A 25,632-nucleotide genomic window follows, 5' to 3' on the forward strand; every position below is an offset into this window, starting at 1 on the left:
ACTGCTGCTCAAAACTGAGCTATGGCCCGAGTTTAAAGCAAAGCTTTCTGGGTAATTACAGATGTGATAAGCAACTCTTGATTTCACTCTTTCACATTAATTCTGTTTATGTTTATAAAAGAAAGGTAGTGGACAAGCACAGACAGGAAGATGCTGTTCTACAATTGGAGCTAAAATAATCTGGTGGCAAGATGGATCAATTTAAAAATGCTTCAGAAAACAGGCTTAAAAAGGAAAAAAAAAATTGGACACTCCCTAACACTTTGTGCTAGGCAATATTTGAATATAATCCTGAAAGATGGACTATTAAAAAATGATGTTGAAGAAAGTTCAAATAAGATAACTGTTAGGAAAGCAGGTTATAGCAAAATGCAGGGAGGAAGACATATTAAAAAGATCCTAAACTTATCATGCACTGAAATAATTCTCTCTGAATTAGAGGGTTGAAGATTAATTTTTACTTTGTACTTCTCTGTGTTTTCCATTTATCCATAAGATAAAATGTATTAGCCAGATCATTAGGGGAAAAAACTGCCTAGTAAATGAGAAGTCTGTTTGTACAGCATGTGTTCAAAGGTAATATTAGGTGGTATATTTACATTAAGAGAAGATACAAAGTACAAAATCAGGTCCACTATCATTGCACATAACCAAAGGCACTTCACCCTATCACACTGAGATTGGTTCATTTAATGCCAAATCCAGGAAACAAATTAATTTTTACTACTTAATCACACTCTATGACTCAAAAAAAATCAAGAGCAAAGTCCAACTGGAGATGTTCAAACTAGAACAGATCATTTTTCTAATCTAGGAAGAGCTCTTGAGTCTAAAAGATTTCAATATAGTACGGAAACAAATTTCAGCTTCTACTGGTAAAGAATCCAACCAGTCAGTCATGTGATACAAAATTCCTTTATAAAAATCTGGTCTAATACTTAGCAATGTGTTACGAGAATATCAACTACCCTTGCCTACCTTCAATCCATTCACTATAGGCTGTCACAGAGAACTTCTGACCATCCACAGTGTAAAATTCTCTTTGGGCCAGAGCCTTTCCGCCACTACTGTGGTTTTCATAGTTTCTCACGGATTCATTGCAAGAAGTACTTCCACCATCAATGACACCAACTAAAGCCCAAGCTTGCCTAAAAAGAAAAAGAGAAAAATCTGATCATTAGACACAGGAAAAACCTACATCTCTAACACAGATGTGATGGCAGGTTGCTTTTTAATCCTTATATTTCATTTTTGCAGATTGCTAAGTCACTTTTCCCATGAGGTTGCAAATCTAAACTTTGAAGTAACTGATATGTTAAAAGTAAACATGCCTGATTTTCGAATACTTGTTTGTCCAGCTCTTTAACAGGTAGAACACTGATGACTATGGTTTCGATTAATCATGGACTTCCTTCCTCAGTACACACCCAAATCATTCACATATCATTCTAGTCACAGAGCCATTCACTGTCTTTCTCTATAAATGATTACTACCTGCTTTCTTTTACACTATCTTCCACAATGTTTTCAAAAATCCACGTGCATCATAGAATCATATAGGGAACTTTAGAAATAATATCAACACTCAGACCTAACTCGGCTCCATGAAATCATAATATCTAAAGGTTGGACCAGCATTGGTATGTTTTTAAAGTTCCCAAGGTGCTCTAAATGTGCAGGTAGACTTCAGAACCACTGTGTTGTAGCATGGCTCTCAAATTTAGTCAGCATCAGAACCATCTAGGGGGTGAGGCAGCAAGCTAGATCCACCCAAGGACCCAAAGTGGAACCTGAGAATCTGCATCTCTAATACATTCCCAAGGATGCTAATGCTGCTGGGTCAGGGAACTGAACTTTGAGAATTCCTGCTTTAGATATTAAACATTACAGTAGGAATACCAACTCTGATTGCACTTCAGTTGCTTGGGGGTCCTACTTACCAGTAAGATCCTGCCCTAAGACAGGCCCTAGGCATCAGAAGTTTTTTAAGTCTCCAGGTGTGCAGGCAAGTTTGAAAAACAGTGAATCAGACTTTTTTTAACATTCTTAAGTCTCGGAATCACTATCCAACAGATTTTTGATTTTACATACCAATGTCTATTTGTTGAAAGCAGTATGTTTGAAAATGCCATTTTATTTCTATGATACTAAATATCCAAGGGATTTATTTGCTCAAGTTTGCGGCTAAAATCAAAGAAAAAAAGACAATAACAAAAGCAAGAAAATTTGCCTTAAGCCTCCTGATTCAAAACATGAAAAGAAGAATGTGAATTTCCTACTTCAGACAAAAAAAAAAATGCCAAATGTAATCTATGCCAGACAGATGGCTGGATATTCAGACAAAAGCTAACCAAAGCATGCCTACACCCTTAGAAACCCACAGCCACCCCTGTGGATTAGCTCTTCTCTGACTGACAATGCTTTGTAGCTTTTGTTTGTATCCTTTGATACAGCAGAAAGGATCAAATAAAGAATGTCTCAATTTATTATCTCCCATTTGAGAGGGTAGGAGAGAAAGAATGTCAGAGGCTTCCTTTATTTACCAGAACTGCCTCAGCAACTATAAAACAATGTTCCATTCTACTGACATTATCTCCAAAACACTCCTACTTCCCTCCTCCAGTTGGGGAAAATTTCAATGCATCAGAACACTATCTTCAAAGGGGTGCATGTTTATGCACACTGGAGATAATGTCAATGTAATGGAACATTGGCGGAAGATCACGATTCTAATTCCTCCATCAAGTCAGTGACAATATTTCAAAGGGAATTTAGAAACCATTCTAGAAGAGGACCAAAGTCAAAATAGTCACAGCTGGTAATTATACAAATCTAGAAACCATGAGGGTGTTAAGAAATTTAACTTTAGGGGCTAGGGATATAGCTCAGTTGGTAGCAGTGCTTGCCTCGCAAGCAATAAGGCACTGGGTTCAATCCCCAGCACCAGGGAAAAAAAAAAAAAAAATAGAAGTTTAGCTGGGTGTGTGGTGGTGTATGCCTGCAACCGCAGTGAGTGTCTCACTGCAGGATTAGCGTGTATGCAGGCCTTAGTTTACTCACTAAAGAACTCTGAGACGGTGTCCTTGCGCCTAAACATTAATGAGCATCTAGCACTAAGCATCTCCTAATGAAAGGTGAAAAAAGGCATTTTCAAAGCATTACACACCCTTTCCCTTCACTAATTTTGTCTTCTAGAATTTCTATAGCCAGGCATGATGGTACATGTCTATAACCCCAGCAGCTTAGAGGATAAAGCAAGAAGATCCTGAGTTCAAAGCCAGCCTCAGCAACTTAGCAAGGCCCTAAGCAACTTAATGAGACTCTTATCTCTAAATAAAACATTAAAAAAAAAGGGCTGGGGGTGTGGCTCAATGGTTAGGCATCCTTGGGTTCAATCCCCAAGACCAAAAAAATACCAAAACTATTCCTGTAGATAATATTTCATTCAATAACCTACCATCAAAGGCGGGGGGGACTTCAGTCTCTGGGTTTTGAAGTCCTCTTACTTTGCTCACTGCAGATATTTCCCAACTTTACTAAGAACATTCAGCAGAATTAAAACTTCTGTTTTTTGAATTAAATGTTGAGCCAGCTACTTCCCTCAGACTCAGGACTGCATTAGGAAATCATGGTTAATAAGTAGATGCCATGAGAACCATAAATAGTAGCAATGAATTTTACTGTCTAGATAAAACTTTTTCCTTCCTCACAGATGCTAGGATTCTAGAGACCTGAGTCAATCAAACAAATGAGTTGAAAGTATAAACATGCACTCAAAGTGTTCTAAAAGAGATGGAAAACTGCGCATGTCCCACCCCTTTGGGCTTTACAACTTAGCATGGAATTGTGTCCTAACTTTTCAAACCCTAAGTGGCCTCAATCATTCAGAATTTCTATCTTCAGGAGGTAATGGAAAAAGGAAGTCTCCTTGAAGGCAAATTAGTCTTTATGCCACCTGACCGGTTTTCATGACCACATTTCTGTTCTTTTCTCAAGCCCGACAAGATAATTCACATTGGGCTTCATGAGTCAGAGCCAAGACAAGCACTTCTGAATCCCATATCTGGTGGTCCAATCCTGTGTTTCAAAGCAAGAGGCGACCCAGTAACAGGAGTGGCCCTTCCTACAGCTGACTCAGGCATTATGTTACTGAATATCATTTTTGTTGCATGTTGTGTTGGCTCATTTTAGTGTTCTGTTCTCTACTGTAGAGGGTGGTTTCTTTCTCCACCCTCTCTCTCCTCTCACATAAAGACTCCAACACAGAGCTGGGGAGAAAAGAACAAGGCATGCCCACCTGTAGACCAGTCCTTGGATCAGCTTACTCCCCAACCTGTCCTGGATCATCTGGATAGTTCCTTGTAACAGGCTCTTGACTGCTGAATCTCCCACAGCTATAGCAACAATCCGACCCGGATCCTGGACTCTCAGAAATTCCTCAAGTCGCCTGCTCTCATTTTGGTACTCATGGGTATCAAACTTCACATTTTCCAAAATTTTGGCCGTGTCTTGGTCGATGACCCTCACATTGAGGCCCCGGGAAAAGTCCTTCTCAAAGGTATAGGACCCAAATGGCAAGCCTGAAGAATTCAGCGTCTTTGCCAACAATGTCCACGATGTCTTCTGTGCTCCATGTAACTCCAATGTCCCGCCAGCTTCCACGCCAATAAACTTTTTGCCAAATGTTGGCATACTTTCACCTTCATCTGACTTGCCATACAAGGCAATTGTCGCTTTGGATTTATAGCGGCATTTTTCTGCTCCAATATGAAGCGCCCCACCATCCTGGATCAGGATGTAACGAGTCCTCAAAGTAATATTTCTGGATCCATCTTTATCATCCCCAAATACAAGCAGCCCTGTAGAAAACAACATTATTGTAGGCCAGTTTCTGGAACATCTTTCTGAGGCACACAGAAATAGATCTTCCCCTCAAGTAGGAAAAAAAAAAAAAAAGATAACACTTCCACATTTAAGCTTGGGAAAATTTACTTAGAAAATTAAACTTGTTTAATCTCTGCTTAGAAAATTAAACTAGTTTTCAAAATAAAGTCAATGAAAAAGTGAAGAGTTCATATTTCAATCCATTCAATTTAGAAATAAATCATTTCTAGAAAAAATAACTAAGTCTACAAATTTGAATCTCATGTTTATGTATGGAAACCCATGTTAACTCTCTCATCATTCTTGATCAGTTGTAACACAGATTTCATTGTAAATAATCACCTTTTTTGTTTCATTGTCTATAAATAAAGGGTCTTGAGTGATTTGTAAGTTCCTTACAGCTTTTGGATTCCATGGCTTAAGGGAAACTAAATATATTTTCATGGTTAAAGTGACATTCTATCCCAAAATCCATGTCATCTAAGAAAAGTCTTATAAGGAACAGCAAATATTCCCACATTCAAGATGAACCTTGCAGTCTCTTCAGGCAGGGACAATTACCTACCTCCATTCTGAATGACTATTGAATTCACCAAGACATCTGAGGTCAGGCGGAACATATCTCCCTCCTTGATAACAACTTGTTTTGCAGGATCTTGTCCTGGGTCCCAGTTCCTGAGATGAGGGTTTTGATCTGGGCAATTCTCTATAAAACAACACATTGATTTCCCATTCAACCCAGCAAAAGGCAAGAATACCATTAGCTAAATCCAAACATTCTCACCACTGAATACAGTTCTGTATGTAAGGTATTGACATATTTTGATTTCCTGACATTAAGATAGAAATTCTATCCCTTTCCACCCACTAGAAAATGTTAGGTCCTTTACTTTCCCAACATTTAAAAAAAAAAAAAAAAAAAAAAAAGGAGGTTACCACAAAACTAAGTGGTCAGCACCTAGTTCAGGTCAAACTTCACATAACAAAAAGGAAGTTCCCCTGAACCATCTACTCTGGAAATGATATAAATCAAAAGTAAGAAGCAAAATTATAAATGGCCCTTGGACTCATACTTGAAAGTTGTTTTAGATGTAGCTCAGTGGAAGAGGATTTGCCAAGCATATGCAAACCCTGGGTTTGACTGCCAGCACAGCAAAAAGAAAAAAAGATTAACAACATATTGGTAAGTGAAAAATGGAAATTGCTAAATAATATGTAGATTAGGTATCCACAAGTTCCTTCCTATGAACAGTGAATCACAAAGTGGGCAATCATAGCCCCTCGGTCCAAGCGGAGGCTGAGGAATACTACCATCTTCAGTCATGTGTGCTTTTCCAAGAAACCACAAGAGGCAAGTGGCCACAAACATGACTTCTCATTTGCAGAGATGAGGAAATTTTAGATTAGAGCAGCCAAACCCAAGATCACTTAGCAAGCTGAAGGATAAGGAAGTTCTACTTCTAAGAAATGAGGTTCTTCACTTGTAGTGTTCCTTTATTAGAATCAGGTGACAGTGAAACTGCAGCTATTTATGCATGAAATCCTTATTTTCTGCCATGATTAGGAAGAGGAGGGGGAGAAAGCATAACTTCAATTCTGATCAACTAATAAGCAAGAATTTGTTGAAAATTGATTTGTGCATTTTGTAATACATACTATAAAACTTCTAAAGCATAAAATGAACTCACATTCAAGTTTACCTGCTAGCTTAGGAAAAAAAGTCATCATGTATGATATAATTACATGCTGAACAGTTACTTTGCTGTTACATGCTGGTAGTTACTTTAAGGTGAAAACGACCTCAGAACAAGGAGGGATGAGGCCAAAGTAACTGCAGCAGCCTCACGAAACAGTTGGCACTAGACCTAGACCCCAAAGGATGGAGAGTATTGAAACAAGAGGAGAACGAAGGGGCGATAAGAATACTAGGTATGCATGTATCCCCTGTCATCCACGTTCAGGTGTTTATTCAATTTAGACTAACAAGTCTGAGTGTGGCAGAAAAACTTCCAATTCTTCCCTTTAAACTTGAATAAATTTCTGCAATCATCTTCCTATTTCTAAATACTTATGCTGTCCTGGTCTTACTGCTTTCTCTTAGAAGTAATACTAACTATGCTTCAAATTAGGCCCACTAGCTAAGTCTGTGCCAATTATTTTTTTAATCATTTTTTCTCACAGCTGTTTTATGACTGATATTTAATTCTTCAGATAAATCAATGATCATCATTACTATACTAAAATCAATCCTTGGGACTGGGGTTGTAGTTCAGGGGTGATATACTTGCCTAAGATGCACAAGGTCCTGGGTTCGATCCCTAGCACTATAAAAAATAAAATGTATAAAAATAAAAACAATCCATCAGGTGTGGTAGCCCACACTTAGAATCCCAGCAACTTTGGGAGATTGAGGCAGGAAGATCAAAAGTTTGAGACCAAACTGGGCAACTTGGGAAGACACTGAAAGGGCATGAAACATGAAAAAGGGTCGGGGTGCAGCTCAGTAGTAAAGCACCCCTCAGTTCAATTCCCAGTACAGGTAGAGAAGTGGGAAGAAATCCTTCAACTTTTCTTTCTGTTAAGGAAATAAGAAATTTCTCATTTTTTTCTGACATATTACTAAGAATTTCTTGAATTTTGCTTCAACCCGCCCACCCCTCCTCCCATAAAATATCTAGCTAGAATTCTCCATGGTGTTATATAAGAAGCAAATGTAGCCAGGCATGAAGGCAAATGCCTGAAATCCTGGCAACTCAGGAGGCTGAGACAGGAGGATTACAAGTTCAACACCAGCCTCAGCAATTTAATGAAGCCCTAAGAAACTTTGTAAGACCTCGTTTCAAAATACGAAAAGGCTGAGGATATAAATTAGTGGTAGTGTCCCTGGGTTCAATCTTCAGTACAAAAGAAAAATAGTTCATTTATGTCCCATGTAACAAGCACCATTCTCAGCTACAGAGAGGGAAATCCCATCTTTTGAAATCTGGAGTTCACTGAAACAGTTACATAATTCCTCTTGTTTAAAATTATTTCCCAGGAAAGCACTTCATTAGAACCATCACAGAAATTCCAATCTTTTCCCTTGCAGTAAAATTCACTTAATGAGACAACAGTGAAAAACAGCTCAGCCATCCCACTTTCCAGCTACCCACTTTTAGAGTAGTAAGTGCATTTGGAACAGCAAAATGCCAAGGCTGAAATTTTTCAACATACCAGATCTTTCCACGGATAATCTGTATTTATATTGCCAAAATATGAAACTAAAGAATGTTGACTCAAGGAACCACATCAGCAATTCAACATCTTCAATGGACTTGAAAATACCAAGTAAAGCCAGATTTCGGCTCTGATTCCCACTAGTCTAGCATCCCTTTACTGCAGATTACTTGGGAAGTATGAAACAGCAGCAGTGAACTTGCTTATTCCGCTGGGAAAAGGAGAAAGTCAATACTGCAGATAATGGAAATCAATGTTACAAAGTTGTAATACAGTCTACTGCTTTGGTCAACAAAGATGTTGATATAAACATCTCTCTTCTTTCCCATCTATCCTCTCAGAAGTTTTGGCACTAACCCTCTGGGACCCTAAAGCATCCATGAAAACTAAATAAAACAATATTTTTAAGTCTTATGAATGATAAAATGTCCCTCAGCTGTTAGATCCGGGTAAGGAAGCATCTAATTTAATCAAAGAGTGGGGGGGCATCTATCATAGATTTTGTTTTAAAAAAAAAACAAAAAGTAGACAACTAAGGCACCCAAGCCAGGTTGAAATGGTCTGATACTCTCAGTCACAGCCCTGGGCCCTCTGAGTTTTAGACAGATACAGGGGTTTCTTTACAGGCAGTTCTCTGTTGGTATTATATCAAAGCCAAATGACAACAAACTTCTTCAAAACCATTCAAAGCAAATATATTACCATTGAATTGCTAATATGATTCCTCCAAAAACAAAGACCATCAAGAAATTACAACCTCCCTGCATGATATTTAACGATGAAGTAATGGATGATTTCTTTTTTCAAATGTGTCAGAATTTACATATCCTCATGACACTTTAAGGATGTACACTGCATATAACCAAGAAATATCTGAAGTTCCTCCTTTGGAACTGTCTGCCAAGCTCATTCCAAACCACAAACAAGTTGTTATTATTTTTAATCATTCATTTTTAAAAAAATCAAATCCAGTTTATCACATTTATGACAAAAAAATACTTTTGGTAGTCCAAAAATCATACTACCACAAAGATTGAAATTGTGCTCCCACAAGAATTCAGTAAAGATTCTTAAAAGCATTTCCAAAAGAGAGATTCCAAGAACAACTTGAGCACCAGGACCAAGTGGAAAAACAACAGGGAAAAGCAAATCCTTGAAATTTATAATTTCCAATGGATTCTTTAAACAACTGTTCTCATTCATAACAAGTTACACCCCTATAATGCCTAACCCAGTCTTGGCTAGCTACAGCCAACTTATGGAAATAAAAGTTTTCAAACATTATTCTAATATGTCCTCCTTTCTTCTTTGGGAATGTGTTCTACATGCACAGCATACACACACATGCACACACACACACACACACACACACACACACACTTACCATCTGGGGCATATTTTGAGGATATTCCTAAAATGACTCCAAGTGCAACAAAAAATGACAAACTAGTTATAGCAAAGCAAATGAAAGTATTCTTGTGTCGCTTCTGCTTCCGGCTTGCTCTTTGTGTTTGCTGTTCTTCAGGTGAGAATGCAAAGGCTGCCTGTGCTTCTTGTCGGATGGAGGTAAACTTGGCTGAAGCTTGGCTCTTTGGAGGAGGTGGGGGACGCAGGGGAACGATCTTCCCTGGAACATAACCAGGTGAACGATGGCCGTTTCCGTTCTGAGTTTGTAGGAAAGCAGGGGAGTGTCCCCTGGAATCAGTGGCATACATGATACCCTGTCACTGTGAAAAGAAAAAATAACAATACAGTTCTGAATACGTAAATTGTAATGTCTTTAAAGCTTTTTTTTATTGTGGCAAAATATACATAATATAAAACTTTCCATTTAACCATTTTTAAGTTCTGTGGCATTAAACATATTTACAAAATTGTGTGACCATCACCACCATCCCTTTCCAGGACTTTTTCATCATCCCAAACAAAAACTTCATACCCATTAAATAATTCCCTATTCAATCCCCAGGCCCTGGTAACCACTGTAATGACTTTTTGAAAATCTCAAGTAAGCTTACAGCCCTGATATAATAAATTATGTCAACAATCACCTTCACTAATTGTCTTCTAATGCCGCCACTCCTCCACTCCAGGTGCACATTTTAATCACCTGCTAACGCTAATGCCCAGGCCACGCCCCAAAACAATTAAATCAGATGGCTAAGCCAGGATCCGAGCATCTGTATCTTTTAAATGTTCCCCAAGTGAATCTAGCAAGCCTCTAGAGCCAACTGCTCTCACCAGCTGTTCTCAATTTTTATTACGCCTAAGAACCACCAGGAAAGCTTGTTAAAAATGTAGATTCCTGGGCTCTCTGCCCCTGTGATTGTGACCCAAATGATGCAAAAAGGGCTCTGGATTTTACTTTTCTTTTTATTTTTTTATAAAGGCACCTTAGTGACACTGAAGCAGCTGATCACACTTAGCATATTATTATGCAGAGTTCTTTAAACTAAAAAGTCCAAGTATACTATGAGGGCCATAAGTTGGCCCTAGAAAGTTCCAACAGATAGGTGAATTTTCCTACTAGATTTATCTTGGGGTTAAGCAATTTCAGTATTTCTACCTTATTCTCACTTCACTATAGACTCTGAATTCAATCTATCGGAAAGCCTAACGTCTATCTTATTTAAATCCTGAATTTTTTCCCTAAAAAAGTAGACATTCAAATATTATGGTTTAGGTGATTTTAAAAAGAAAAATAGCTAACATGCAATTACTACCAAACACTGTTCTAAACACCTTATGTGTTATTAACTTATTTAACAGACTGCATACAACCAATCTACAAGTAGGTACATTATTTCCATTTTGCCTTTGGGAAAGAGAGAGAGAGAGAGAGAGAGAGAGAGAGAGAGAGAGAGAGAGAGAGAGAGAGAGAGAGAGACCTAGAAAGGTTAATAAGCTTTCCCGAACATCACACAACAAATGTAGACAACCAAGACTTAAACCCAGGTACTCTGACTCTGAAGTTCAGGCTGTCAAGTTATACACTGCATCTTTCTAAACAATTGAGAGGCAATAACTTTAAAGAATGCATTTTTCTAAAAATGTGATCAGAACCTTGCTGAGCATGGAAGGGCATATTAATCTTGTCAGGAATTTTTCATGTAGAAGTTCACTAGCCTATACAGTACTTGGTTCATTTTTATCTAGGAAAAACTAACACACACAAAGGGAAATTTTTTTTTTAATTTTCTTATGTTTACAGTGATCATGTGCAGGTTTTGAATGAAGTTTTGTTAATTTGTAAAAGAAAGGAGGGAGGGAGGGCAGAAGAACTAGTTAAACCATATACTGTTTTGTTGCAATGAGTGGATAAATAAGATGTGCTCAAGGGCTTTAGGAACATGATGTTTGTCCTCTTCCACTATGTCCCTTCCTTAACTAGAGCATCTCAGCATCACCTGACTTCATTCAATAACCTCACAATTAATCCACCTCATGTGCCAAACAATGAACAAGATTCTAGTAATAAGGGTGCCTTCCAAATGCTGTAAAGCATTCGCAAACCCCATCAAACACAAAACAATCATTAGAGAAGCCACAAATAAGCATTCCCAGAATTCAAAGGACCTGAAAATTAATGGGGACAGAAAGGAAATCTAATCCACAATTGATGCTGATTTTACATGGGGCAAAGAATGTTCTAGAATCAGTGCATCTGTGGAAAACACTAGCTTTGTGGTGTTCCACTCGTGAACAAAAGTAATTATTTAAATAAAGCTTTTGCTTCCCAACAAAAGAAAACACCACCATTCAAGGTGCTATTGAAGAAATTGCTGAATGTACCAGGCAAGAGACCAAATAATGGATACATCCTGCTGGAAGAAAAGAAAGAGCATAACAAAGAGCCTCCTTAGGATCCTCTATTAACAAAGCAAGGACTAAACTAGATATTCCTGAGTGCCAATCTTTCAGAAGGGGAGGGAATTAGGGCCATAATCTTCTCTGAAAGGGAGTGGGAATCCTTTGTTTCTCAGGCTGCAATCCTCTGATACCTCATTGTTTAGGGGTGAGAAAGGTTGTACTACTTAACAGGCTGGAGGGCCCTTTTGTGTGAGACAATGTGTCACCAGATGTACCCAAGAAAAATTAAAAGGCAGTGAGCTGTGCTCACTGGTACACTGAGAATAATCTGTGTCCTCAAGGTTACAAAATGGCAACCCAGGATGAAAATTCAGATAGTGACTACCCCAAGCTAAAAGCGGATAGATGATAAATAGAAATACATTCTGAGTCCATTAGGTCTATTTCACTGAAAAACATGCAAATGTACAAGTATTCTTTTCCTAGGAATTAATATATTGTTGGCAATCATAGCTTAGAATAAAAGCAAAAAAAAATCATGTTTTAAGTAGACACCCCTCTCAATTTAAGATTTTTAAGAATGTAAGATGCAAAATTTAAAATTTCATTTTACACATATGGGTTTACTTGGGGCATAATATTATTAATCAATTTAAAGTATATTAGTTACTAGTTACAGATATAAATTGTTCATGGAAAAACATGCCATTTCACTCATTCAGTAAGCAACTGTGAGTCCCTGCTGTCAGAAGATTGGGGTGAAACTGGGGGACTTACAAAAGCTTGAGTATTCTCAAGAAATACAACTCCTACATTCAATTTTGAATCAACTGTTTGGAAGGCAGAGTAAAACTAGCCAAGGAAATATCATTAAAATGGTGTGTAGGTTCTCAGGCTGTCTCCAATCGCTGCCTAATATGTAAAGTTGTTAATACTACTTGCAGCATTTGAATTTGGCATCCTGAAAACAAAGAAGGGAACTACCAGGGGTAAGACAATGAAGAATATCCTCTGGCTTTCAAGGCTTTAGTGCAAACATTATGCACCAATTCAATTTTACACTGACCAATTTCACTTTGATGTGGTGTGTGTGTTTGCATTATACGCTGGTTTTTAAAGGGTTTGTACATGTAGTGGAAAGAACAACCTATGTAGAAGGGATCTAGCATATTTTACAAAACATTTTAGGGGTATTACAGCTATGATAACCCCTAAAATAAAACAGATCATCCAAAAAGGGAGATGATCCAAGTTATTCATATTGAAATTGGAAATGCATTCCCTAGTTTTGAAAAGCACAATTTTGGGGGCATTTAGATATTCCTTGAAAGGATTATTTTGTGAGTATTTACTGGAAAACAAAAAGTGGTAGTTCAAAACGCTTGTTATACATCAAACAAGTTAACAGGCAATTAACCGGTCACATGGGCAAGATGGAGGCCATAGCTCCAAAGCAGAGCACCTGCCCAGGGTTCCACCCCCAAAACCACAAAAATAAAATTTAAAAATTTACAGAGGCAAGTTAGGCAAATATGTGAGTAGTTAATTGAAGAAATGACTAAGACTATGAAAACATCACAGACTAAAAAGATATACATATACAAGGAAAACAGTCAAACAAGTACCTAGTACTTTTGTCTAATTCTCAGCTGCCACCCCCCCAAAAAAGTTTAAAAACATTATTATTTCAAATAAAATTCTTTTCTTGGATAAAGAGGACCTTACCTCAAATAACAGCTTGAGGTAGGAAGGACATATACAATTGGTAAGAGCATTCAATTAATTTATTTTTCAATAAATTATAATAAGTAATCACAGAATACAAACAATTTTTAAATTTCAATAACATTAAAGATTAAAAAAAAAAAGCTGGAAAAGGGGGCGTGATTTTGAAAAAAATCTTGAGATACTCTCAAAGTTTTCAATTCTGCACCGTCCCTTTTACAAGGCCTTCTCGACATTTCCTGTGTCCCCTCTTCTCTGTATTGTGCTTAAAACTCTAAGAGGATCACACTACTGGACGCCTTAGGTTCCATTTATGTACTTGCCCAACTCCTGCAGTGCCTCTTGAGACTAGGGTGAGGTCTTTCTTGTCTTGGTGTACTCATAGGATATTACACATAGGAGGTACTCAATAAGAGGTTGTTGAACTCAGATCACAAATTCCTGCAAAAGAATTCAACATAATACTACAGGCACGTGCACGTGTGTGTGTGTGTGTGTGTGTGTGTGTGTGTACGCACGCGTGTTTATTCATATTTGGGAGAAAACTGACAGATGGTTGAAAAAAATAAAATGCACTCTCATTCAGAGATGTTTGATTTTGTGTAAGTATACTCCCAAACAATCTGTTAAACTACAAGATTCCTCTGTTCCTCCCTCCCCCTACCCCACACACATAAACTGAAACTTCCCATTTAATCCTTCTTCAACATTCTTCAGGCTCTGAGAAATTTAACTAATCTCTTTGAGAGTCTCTGATGTGGTAGAAATTAAGAACATTACTTCAAACAAATACAAATCTAATTGTTGACTAAAAAGTGTAATAACAACTGCAGACAGGAAAGTTAGATAAAGAGTAGTAAACTACCTGGACAAGTTTAGCCTTTTACAATTTTTTTCAATGGTTTAACCACACACTATGAAACGCAATAGGCACACAGAAAATAAGGAAAACATTCCAGTCACTTTATATTGTTAAGCTGACAGCCAAGAAAGACTGTGTTTGAAAGGAAAGTCTTTTGAATATGGAGGCTGCAGCAGTAATTCAGAACTAGTGAGAGTTCTTCAGAAGGGCTGGGTTCTAATGGTCTAAGGCTGAGATGCCAATATGCAAAACAAATTCACTACCCTGTAATTATCACTTACTGGAGTAGTTGAGGACACTTGCCCACAGGTTATATCATCAGTCCCCAAATTAACAGTTCTTTCAGTCCAAGGCAGAGGGGTCCCACGGCCAGTGGTCAAGACATGCAGACTGGTCCTATATTGAACACCTAATGAAAACCCAATTATTCTGACTTATTTAAATTTCTTTTAATCCCACCTACACTTTTTATGAGAACTTTTCTTGGGATGGGGAAAGGGGACAGGGGTTTGAACCCAGGAGTGCTTTACCAGTTCTTTTTTATTTTTCACTTTGAGACGCCGAGTCTCAGTAAATGCTGAGGATGGCCTTGAACTTGTGATCTTCCTGCCTCAGCCTCCAGAGTCACTGGAATTACAGAAGTGCACTACCACACCCAGCTTATGAGAATTTATTTTTAATGGATACTTTAGGCATGAAGAACAGACAAGAAGCTAGGGTGATCTAATTTATTCTTTTTTTTTTATATCAAGGACAAAATTTTTAAAAAGTATTCAATCCATGGGTAAATTCCACAAGTTCCAGACTTTACTTTACAACAGTACAGGTATAACAGATCAATATTTGGCCAAGAAAACGTTTCCTTTCATTAAGATCTTTACAACATACTGACTGGTATGCCCAAAAAGCAAAAACATGAACCAAAAAGTAAAACATTTCAGAAACAAGGTATGTGTGAATTATCATGAAAACAAATCATGGATTTTATTATTAGTACTTCTGACCCAATAAAATATATAACCAGCTCCTAACAGCCTTGAATTTTTGATTAATGAATCCGCATTCCCAACTTACTAAAACAAAAAAAGGCATAACGGAGAATAACAAAGTGATTTGCAGTTTGGGGGTTTTGGTTTTTGTTTTGTTTTTCATTTGTTTTGGTGGGCAAGGTAGGTATTTCATTTAGTTTTGTTTTAGATTTAGATTATGTCTGTTGATAAACGTGAGTTCAATATCTTGATTGTATAGAACAGTTCAACAGAAATAAATAGGCCATGTGTGGTGACATATGCCTGTAACCCCAGCTACTTGGGAGGCCAAGATAGCAGGATCTTGGGTTGGAGGCTAGTATGGACAACTTAGTGAGACCTAGGTCTCAAAATTAAAAATTCCTTTAAAAAGAGCTAGGGATATAACTCAGTGGTAGAGTACTTACCTAACAGGTGTGAGGTCCTGGGTTCAATCCCCAAGAAAGGGAGAAAGGAAGGAAGGAGACAAAAAATAAACTTAGCAAAGTTGTCCATTAATTTGTCGATTTTTCAAATAAATGTTTAAGTGTGACCAATTTTCTCATGAAGATGATGTACTTAAATCTATTATGTAGATTTTCTATAAACAAAGGGCTTTTTGAGAGGGTCTTTTTATACAGTGTAGAAGAATATGATGTAGTACCCAATCTTCTTCCAGCGTGGACAGAATAAAATACTTTTTCTAAAACAAAGAAATTCAGCATAAATGCTAAGTTGATACATACAGTTACGTGGAAGAGATTGTTGAAAAAAATGAATTCCACTTTCATTCAGAAATCTGTAGGATTTCATGTAAGATCCCAAGATAAACCAATTTTTCCCTGAAAACGGGAGATTCCAAATTACTCCAGTCAGTGGAATATGGAAGTCCCTTCTGCTTTAACTAACTCTTATACAAAAAAAAAGTAACCTGCAGTAACGCGATGTTAACCAATCAGCTTTTTTCTATTGCTGTTTCCTTGTTCCCACTGTTCTGCCTCTGCCTGGTCAGGAGCTCTCCTATTTTAGTGCATGGAGGCTGTACCATTCATGGATTTCCAATTAAAGCCCAGCAGATCCATAAGTAAATTGGCTGTAATTTTGTCTTTCAACAGAACTAAAAGATAAACTGCCAGAAGATGTTCTGGAAAATTAGTCACTGAGGGAGAGGGTCATTTTACCTATCTGTCCTGGCTCAGTCTTGTTTCTTTTTCCCTATTATTATTCATCAGATTCCTTTCCCTCCTTAATTCTTTCTACTGAGAAGCTGCTCTCCTCGGTCCTCCCCCCACCCCCATGCTCCTTAGACCATCCCCCAGGCCCTCCTGCCCAGCAGCTGGTAAGACACAAGAGAGGCTTCCAACCTGCTGACAGTGACGGATGGCTAGGCAGAGGCACACAATGGTGGTGCAGGCATGTGTCAGCCTTGCAGCTGACCTTCAAAAGAACAAACCAAAGCCAAAGCCTGACCTGAGGGAGGCTGATTTAATTAAGGTTACAGCAAAGGCCAGAGCTGTCTGTGGGCTGCATTCTCTACAGAGTGCCAGGGACAATGCTTTAAAATACTTCGCAAGAAGAAAGAGCCAGGAAAGTTACGTTGGAAGAATACTGAAAAGTGGAGGGGTGGGGGGATAAATCCGAGATGTGTTGGGGAAACAAGTATAGGCACACCAAAGTTCAAGATCTAGTGATATACAGACACTGAAATGCAATGACAATAGGAAATACACAATGAGTATGTTTTGACATGCCTTTCAAACCAAAACTGGGCTAGAGGAATAATCAGATGTCCAAACTCATATGATCCAGGGCTACTCACTCAATCCATTCTGTTAATGGCAGGACCAGATCTCAAGTGGACCATTTCTTTTAACTGTAATACATAACCTATTTTTAATACAATTTTAGCCACTGGGAGCAAAACATTTCCAAACAGGGACAAGTTTAGTTTTGAGAATCTCTTGAGGACTCTGCTAGAAAATGTAGACACAGTGGTGAAAAAAAAAAAAAAAATGTCTATGAACCCTCCAATCAAAGAACTCCAAGCCCAGTGCTGAGAGGATGTGGGGGAGGCATCCAGGCCCAGTGAAGGAGAAATTCCAGGGCACGTTGGGACAAATAAACTGGTCTGGTGGGTCTGAAGAGGTGATCACCAGAATTTATTAAATGTCTATGAATGGAAGTGAGTTTAAATTTTCTAAAAGTCCCAGCAAATTTACTAACCTAAATGTGTACCATCAGACCATTATTGATAACTTCCTTACTTTATAAGTACTCACTAAAATCTACCACTAAACTTACACTAAAATAACAATACACTGTATAACACACCAATAGGGCAGGGAAACAACAGACCCAAAAAGTCTTTCCTATTCTTTGGAAGGCAAGTTTCAAGCCAAAATACAAAACCCAGTCTTTACCTCTTCCTAGGGCATATGAAGCCGAGGCTAAACAAATGGACCACATGAACTCTTCTCACCAGTTGCCTTCTGCTCACCAAGACTCAAGGATGCCAGAGTCAAAAATCAGGACCTCTGTGAACAAGCAACTGTCCAGCACTACAGCCGTGGTTGGACTTTGTGTATCTAAACAGGGATACCTGAAAGCAGGACAGGCTATTGTTATAAACAAAAACAGGGGGCAAGAAGGTTAAAGTCAAGCTAAGACCACATGGTAACCAGGCAGCTAGGAAGTTACCCACCAGCTGATCCTATACTGGGAGCAGTTCCCATACAGTAAGGACAGGCGGTATCCAAGTCAGGGCAGGCCCTTGGGAAAGCAGCAATTGTTGAGAATCAAAAGATGTCATTAACTGTGCTGAAAGGCCATTCAGTCCTCAATTGGCCTTTTAAGTGGTATGTGGTCACATACATCCTACTTCCTATCAAAGTGCTAGCTCCTCAACATGAGCAGCACTTATTTATGCTTGAATATGCCACTGGCTGGGAAATGGCTATCAGTATATACATATCGAGCAATTAAAGTCACACCTTTTTCATTCAAGAGGCATAATTTTTAAAATTCTAATATAAAGATCATTTTATAGTGGTGGCACTCTTGATCTCAAAAAATAATGTTATATGGGGTTTTTTGCTTTGTTTGGTCACCATTTTTTAAAAATGATTCATTTTTCTCATTCCTTCTGAAACAGGACTTGGGCATTTTTCTGAGTGCTAAATTAAACTTGCCAATTCCTAAGATGTTAATAATTAATTTTCCAATTTCATTGTGTGTGAAAACCATTCATTATTCAGGAAAATGAGTCACCATTAGCTCGGGCCATTATGACAACAGAAGGCTTGCAGCCTCCAAAGGGCAAGACAGTAATTTGGGGAAAGTCTCCAAATCAGTGAGAGAGACTTGAGAGAGATTTGGTAACAAACCTGATGAAGACATCTAGTTTATGGCGAATATTTGTATGTTCTAAGATACTTACATCAAACTCACAGTTAATAAGGACAATTCTTTTTTCTGAGTGGCTCAATGTGGATTGTAACTCTTCAACCAACAATGTCCTAAGGACCCTTCTAGGCGGTGTTAAAGGCACTTTTTTCTTTTTTTAATACATTAAAGTTAAAAATGGCATGATCTTTCTTCAGCAAATTTTTCATCATATAAAATTCATCAAATGCTGCCAAACTTTTACTTACTGTCCAAACTAACATGAGGCCCTAATATAATAAATGCAAAAGATGTACCACTCTTCGTGCAATAATGAAAATGTGTCTTGCTACAAATCTGCTTATGACTTTAATCTAAGAATAACAATTTCCAAAGAGTTTTGCTTCACAGATCACAGGATTAATTTGTTAGGAGATAATAATTACAGCTTCCAAGTCTGCTTCACTTTTTTAAGAGGTATTTTAATAAAGACCCCACGTCTCATTTATCTTTGTTCTGCTCACAGAAAGCAGCAGGACCTTGCACATTTTAGAAATAAAACAAAATATTTGCTAAAGGTAGGTCCTGATGATCAACACTAAAGCTTTCCCAAAGCAAATACAGGAAAAACAAAAGAACATACAAACTATTTCCAGTATGCCTTTATCCTGTGATTCACAACACAAATCTGAATAATGTTTCCAGGAACTTGCTTCTTAGGGAAAAAAGTACACTTCTACAGTATTTTAAACTTGGTCCTGTTTACAGAAAATGCAAGTAAAGCTAACATTATTTTTACACTTAGTTCCTTATTTGACAGAAATTTATTACAAGTAACATCACCCCACCATGATCACCAGATTATATGTAAGTACTGTGAAATGGAAAGAAGATATAGGGTCTGTCTTTAACTAGGATGCAATGGGTTTCTATGCCCAAATGCAAACTATTTGACCATGAAAACATTCAAATAACTATATTGCTAACAAAGCTAAACTGGAATAAATGAGAATATATCGCGGGGGGCAGGGGGTGGGGTGTCTGGAAATAGAGACAAAGGAGGTCTTGTCCCTGCTCAGTCATTAAATTACTATATGACCTTACCTAATTAGTGAGCGTCTCTAGGTCTCAACTTCCTTCTTTTAATATTATTTTTAAGATCCCCTAGAACTATATGCTAGGATTCAGCACATGAAAAATTGTTCAGAAAACCAATTTACATTCATATCATCCCCTTTCTTCAAAAAAGTCATTTAACGTTTAAATATCTGAGTTTGGAGTTCTATCAAAGGCTATTTATTAAAATGTCAGATGAGCTTAATTCTATTTCAAGTAGAGAACTAAAGCAAGTATTGCTTACAGATTCAAATTTCACCTAGACAGCAGCTGCTGTTATTGAGAGAACAGCCTTTAACAATCTAGTTGGAAATTATAACTCTTTACAAATGGAGAAAATTAGGTGATTTTTCATGGTCTCAAAAATGCAGATACAGAGCTTCTCTTGCTTTCTTTTCTTTCTTTTCCTCTTTTCTTTCCCATATGCATCTTGTATGATAGAGGGAATTTAGGGCCAGCTTGGCCTGGGAGGCAGGGTGATAAGCGAATGTTACAGGACAAACTCAGTCCATCACTCCATGGATGCACTGTACCAGAAAGCTCATCCTTCAATTAATCCTCACAACCCAGGGCTGGGGATAGAGCTCAGTTAGTAGAGTGCTTGCCTCGCAAGCACAAGGCCCTGGGTTCAAATCCCTAGCACGGCAAAAAAAAAAAAAAAAAAAAAAAAAAACCCTCACAACCCAAATGAAATGTAGAAGATTCCCTGTGTCTGGGATGGGAAGAACCCCACCTAGGTGAGGAATACCATATAATAATAGCTAGAGCCTAAAATCCAAAGACTTGCTTCCCCGGAGGGAACTCAAAACTATCTGCAAGAGGCCAATAAATTGGAAATCTGTGGCTAAGACCAGTCCAAGCTATGGTTTATATCTAATGATAGCTTTTAAAACACACACATATTGAAAGCTCCCTTTAGTAACACACAGCACTAACTTATACAGTATTTTAGCATATACACAGCAAATTTAATCCAATTTTATCCTCAGAACATTCCATAAAGCATTTGAAAACTCACTTTACAGATGAAGAAAATCAGAGGGGATTTTCCCAGTAGCAAATGGTTAGCAACTGTCAAAATCTTGTTTGAAACTCAAGTCTGACTTAAAGCCCTTCAATCTTTACATTCTAAAATGGTACCCTGATACCAGTTTTCAGTCCCATTATTTTTTTTTGATTTAATACATTTTATTTTTCAAAAAACTGTTCCCTAACCCCACTTCCAATCAGTTCCTTCTCTGGTTTCTTAAAGATTGTGCATGATGAGCCAGACACAGTGGCACATCCTGTAATCCTAGCAACTCAGAAGGCTGAGACAGGAGGATCTCAAATTCAAAGTCAGCCTCAGCCACTTAGCAAGGGACTTAAAAACTCCACTGTCTCTAAATAAAACATAAAAAAATGGCTGGCTATAGGTCCAGAGGTTAAGCACTCCTGGGTTCAACCTCAGATACCAAAAAAAAAAAAAAAAAGAATGTGCATAGCGGTGCCCCAATCCCTTACACACTTACTAGACCTCCCAACTGTTCATTTCCTTGTCTCCCTGGCTATACTCATTTCTTCAACAGCGGAAATTATATATTATTCATCTTGGTAGCTAGAAACCACCATATGGGGTATATCTTGGTGCTATGTGGCTCCCCAATAGCAGCCACTCCACCCACGTCCCTCTCCCTACCAACAGAACACTCCATGAAGCAGGTTCTAAGACTCCTTCCAAAGGAGTCTATTGTAATTCATGACCTAATTACAATAGGTAATTAATAACTGTTAGTTCAGTGGAGATGGAGGGATGGTAGGTAGGTAGATGGGAGGCATAATACTCAAATTTGTAGCACTTTACAATGTAGATATTTACATGCACCATTTCAAATATGAGTCTCAAGCTGTAAATCTGATAGTGATGATAAAGTTTTCTCATTCTGAAACATGATTCATCTTTCTAAATTTCAAAAACTTGCACAGAGGCACATGGCTAGTAATACCCTTTCAACTTCAAAAATGGCCCACAAGGCTACTTTACCCCACTTGTCTTCTCATTTTCTAGGTAGCTGTTTGAGGACAGGTTTGGTTAATTGTACTAGAATGTAACTAGTAGAATGATTACACTATTCAAGTTTCCTGTTGTGACTCTGTGACTTTGACACTTCCGAAATTCACTGGATATGATTAGATGAAGGAAGGAGACTTTACTCAATTAACCATGACACCGAAACTTCACACAAGCACCATGCAAGAATTTACAGATGCTACTTTACACACACACATGGACACACAGTCCTCAGCTTACTCTCTTATCCACAGGCTGATACAACTGAACAGCAGAAGGACTCAAGGTTCAATCCTAATCTTAGTTTTCTGAGCATGTAAGTACACATAGATCAGATAAAATAGCACCAGGTAGACTGAATTGAAATATGGAAGACAGACTTCAAGTTCCAAACTGTCCAGCTCCTCCAGTACAAACACACAGAAAACCAAGGGGAGTCACTTCATGCACCAAAAAGTGCCACCAAATGTTTACTAAGTAGAGGACGTACCTATGCACCTTCTTCTGCTTTGATCATAACACAAACTCAGAAGAACCCTTTGAATAGGTAATGGGGCACCCAACCAGTTCATGATGCTCAGACCAATTATAAAAAGAGTAAGCTTCCCTCAACGGTCAAATAAGCATTAACAACTCTGTTATACCCAACCAAAGAACTATAAAGCTACTTTATATGTATTTGTTTTTAGCAGTCATTTCCTGGGAATTCAGGCCTCCCTCAGCTCAGAAGCCTCTCCCCCTTTCTTTAAATTCTTCTCACTTTTCTCTTGGAAGGAGCTCACATCTGCACACCCTCAACACGTGCAAATGGGCAACATAGCATCATGCTGTCACACTAAAACAAGGGGAATGAACTCAAGGTAGTGAGAGGCTCGTGAGCAGAATTAAAGTTCTTAAATTATTGGGCACTCTGTCTTTATCTCAACTGCTGATGAAAGGAGACATATATCAAAGTCTGTTTTCCTAACCTTATGTGGAGAATTTAAGTGAGTTGTTTCCGCTCCAGGGAGAGGTCTGGTGACACACATCAACCCTCAGCAGAGAGCATCCAGGGAAGTCAGGACCTTGGATTTATTGCTGAAACTAGCAGTAACTGCAGCACTTTTTGGGTCCTCAGCGAGACAGCACCTCTTTTGCCAAGATCTCCCAACTCTGTAGAGAAAAGCTGAGAGTGGGGTCCAGTGCTAACGCCATTATCCAGCTTTAAACAAAGTTGCATGCTATTTTAAAGCCTCATCTTATCCTGAGTAACACAAAGTGAAGTGGGAGATGGGGGACTCACCAACCCAGGGGTGCAGTAACGAGACAAAGATCCCCTCCAAACACACAAACGCGCGCGCACCGAAGCCGAAACTCTACAATGCACATTCCATCAACCTTCTGCTGCAGCCGGCTTCCTGTGGGGTTTAATCCCAGCCCTCTTCAGAAAATTTAAGGCTGTTCACACAGACTTTCAAAGATCCATTGTTCCCGTCCTCGTAAACGTAATGAGAAAATACAAGGAAAGAAAGAAATCAAGGCACGGTTCCCAAGGACCCTTTCTTTACGCAGAGAACTGACTCCTGGGGAGTCTGGTTACTTCCAACTCAAGACTGGGAAAGGAGGCGCGCGGGAGAGGGAGGGAGGGTGCTGCGGGGTACAGGAGGATGTTTTTCATTTCGGCAGAAATGCCCAACGCTAAAGCGGGCCAGGCCTCCAGGGAGAGGGAAGGTGTGCTAGAACCGGGTCTGCGCCCTCGCGGTGGACTCCCAGGACAGCAAAGGAGGCGGGGCAGGGGGTCGGCGTTACCGCTTCTTACCTTCCCCTCCCCCGCCTAGCGTCGGTTAACTCAGGTGCCTACGCAAGGATCCGCGGAGACTGAGCGGAGCTCCTGGCGTCGTCGGGTCCGGATCTCCTCTCCATGGCCAAGGAGCCCCTCAAGCCCCAGCGCCCGCCGCCGCTGCTGCTGCTTTTACGCAACTGGTAACCGCAGCCTCTCTTGAAGGTGAAACACTCTCCTCCGGGGCGTGACGCGCACTTCCCTCTGCCTCGGCCTCCGCCTCCTCCTCCTGCAGCCCGGAGCCCCGGCGGCAGGGGCCTCGGCTTGCGCTCTCCCAGAGCAAACGCTCGGCTCTCTCCGTTCCCTCCCCTCCGGGAGGAAGAGGAGGAGAATCGCGACCCGGACGGCGCCGGCCCAAGCGTCCCAGAAACAATAGGGGGAGAGACGGTGGCGCGAAGCAGAGCGCGTCCCAGGAGTCGCGTTTGTCCCTGGTCGGCGGGCGCCGCGGCTCACCAGGGTCGCGCTCAGCCTCCGCCGGCCAGACAAGCGGCCCGGCTTTGCTGGGCGGAGGGCTGCGGATTGGGCGGGCGGACGGACGAGCGAGAGCGAGGGAGGCGGAGGGAGAGGAGGAGCCTGCGGCGGGAGGAGGCGGTGGCCTCGCAGAACTCCTCCTGCCGCCTCCAAGGGCCGGGAGCTCCGACTCTACCCGCTCAGCGCCACTAGCTGCCGCGAGCCGGAACAACGCCCTGGTGCACCGCCGACCGAACTGAGCACCTACAGCGTCCCGCTGCGCCATGCAGACTCCTACCTGTGCTGTTAGCGCGCATCTGGCCTGGTCAGAACTGAACCGGAGCCCCTCATCACCCCAGCTGAGCTTTGTACTGCTCCCCTGTCACCTCCGGCGGAACCTGAGCCTGTGTCCCCCATCACCCTCGACTGAGCCCCCATCACCTCCGGCTGAATCTGAAGACGCTGCGTCCCCATCACGCCATGGTTGAACCTGACCCTCGTACCCAGTGACTAAGCTGGACACCACTTTTTCAGCGAACATTGCTGAGGCTTACTCGGCGTCCCATCATTCCCAAATGAACTTTCTCAAACTCCCACAAAATTTTCTGAGCATAAAGTCACCGCAACACGGCTGCCCCCACCTGGCCAACTAGGGGTGCTGGGATCTTAGTCCTCTCCGAAGAATTAGGCTGCTGGGACTAATGGTAGTTCCGCTGGTAGCCTGGAGCACTCCCAGCACCCAACTCTCAGGCCAGAATAAATATACCTGCATCTCCCCACGCCCCCTGCCCGCGCCACTCTGCTGTAGCTGCCTTTTAAAGGGGCGGGGCGGGGCGGGGACGCTGAAAGCCACACCCCGCCCACCCCAGTGCCAAAATACTTCTCTGCGGACACCCGCACTAGGTCTGGAGGGGCCTCGACCCCCTCGCGGAAACTGCCCGCACAGAGGAAAAGTGTTGGCTCACGCCGAGGGCGCGGCCGGACTTGATCCATCATCCCCAAGAGATCCCGAGTTAATGACAGCTGCAGAACTGCCAAATCCCGGCCGTCATCATTCTCTATTTCATTAGGAATTGGAAATCTTCCCTCTAGGGAACCCTTTCAGTGAATACTGTACAGAGAGGATTGTTCACTTTTCAGGGATGCTCTTCTTTTGTTTGTTTTCCCCACCCTTCCAATAAAAATACAGTCATGTAACCATGACACACCCAGCAGGCAGAAAGGGGAATACCCTATTTCAAGGGTTTAAGTTTAGGACTTTGTAGGAGTCAGTGTTTCCAATCTTGGCTGATGATAACGATCCGGGACACTT

The 25,632-nt window shown here is 40.1% G+C and overlaps 1 protein-coding gene across 6 annotated transcripts in view; it reads right to left on the reverse strand.

Annotated features, from left to right (window-relative positions):
• Positions 1-25,095, reverse strand: part of Cemip2 (cell migration inducing hyaluronidase 2) — a 74,344-nt gene extending 49,249 nt beyond the window's left edge. Inside the window, exons 1-7 of one of the 6 annotated variants that reach the window (XM_047524572.1) lie at positions 23,850-24,401; positions 23,334-23,526; positions 23,020-23,203; positions 9,485-9,827; positions 5,450-5,590; positions 4,298-4,859; positions 979-1,148 (exon numbers count right to left, since the gene is read on the reverse strand). In XM_047524572.1, the coding sequence (XP_047380528.1) occupies positions 979-1,148; positions 4,298-4,859; positions 5,450-5,590; positions 9,485-9,815 (1,204 nt within the window). In that variant the 5' untranslated portion in view covers positions 9,816-9,827; positions 23,020-23,203; positions 23,334-23,526; positions 23,850-24,401. Of the gene's footprint in view, positions 1-978; positions 1,149-4,297; positions 4,860-5,449; positions 5,591-9,484; positions 9,828-14,778; positions 14,899-23,019; positions 23,204-23,333; positions 23,527-23,849; positions 24,408-24,618; positions 24,640-24,961 lie in introns of those variants that run through there. The other 5 variants (XR_007104942.1, XM_047524573.1, XM_047524575.1 and 2 more) reach the window with 5 other exon arrangements.
• Positions 25,096-25,632: the final 537 nt, after the last annotated feature.

Source organism: Sciurus carolinensis, chromosome 14, assembly GCF_902686445.1.
Source record: "Sciurus carolinensis chromosome 14, mSciCar1.2, whole genome shotgun sequence".
In the NCBI taxonomy this organism is placed as follows: Eukaryota; Metazoa; Chordata; class Mammalia; order Rodentia; family Sciuridae; genus Sciurus; species Sciurus carolinensis.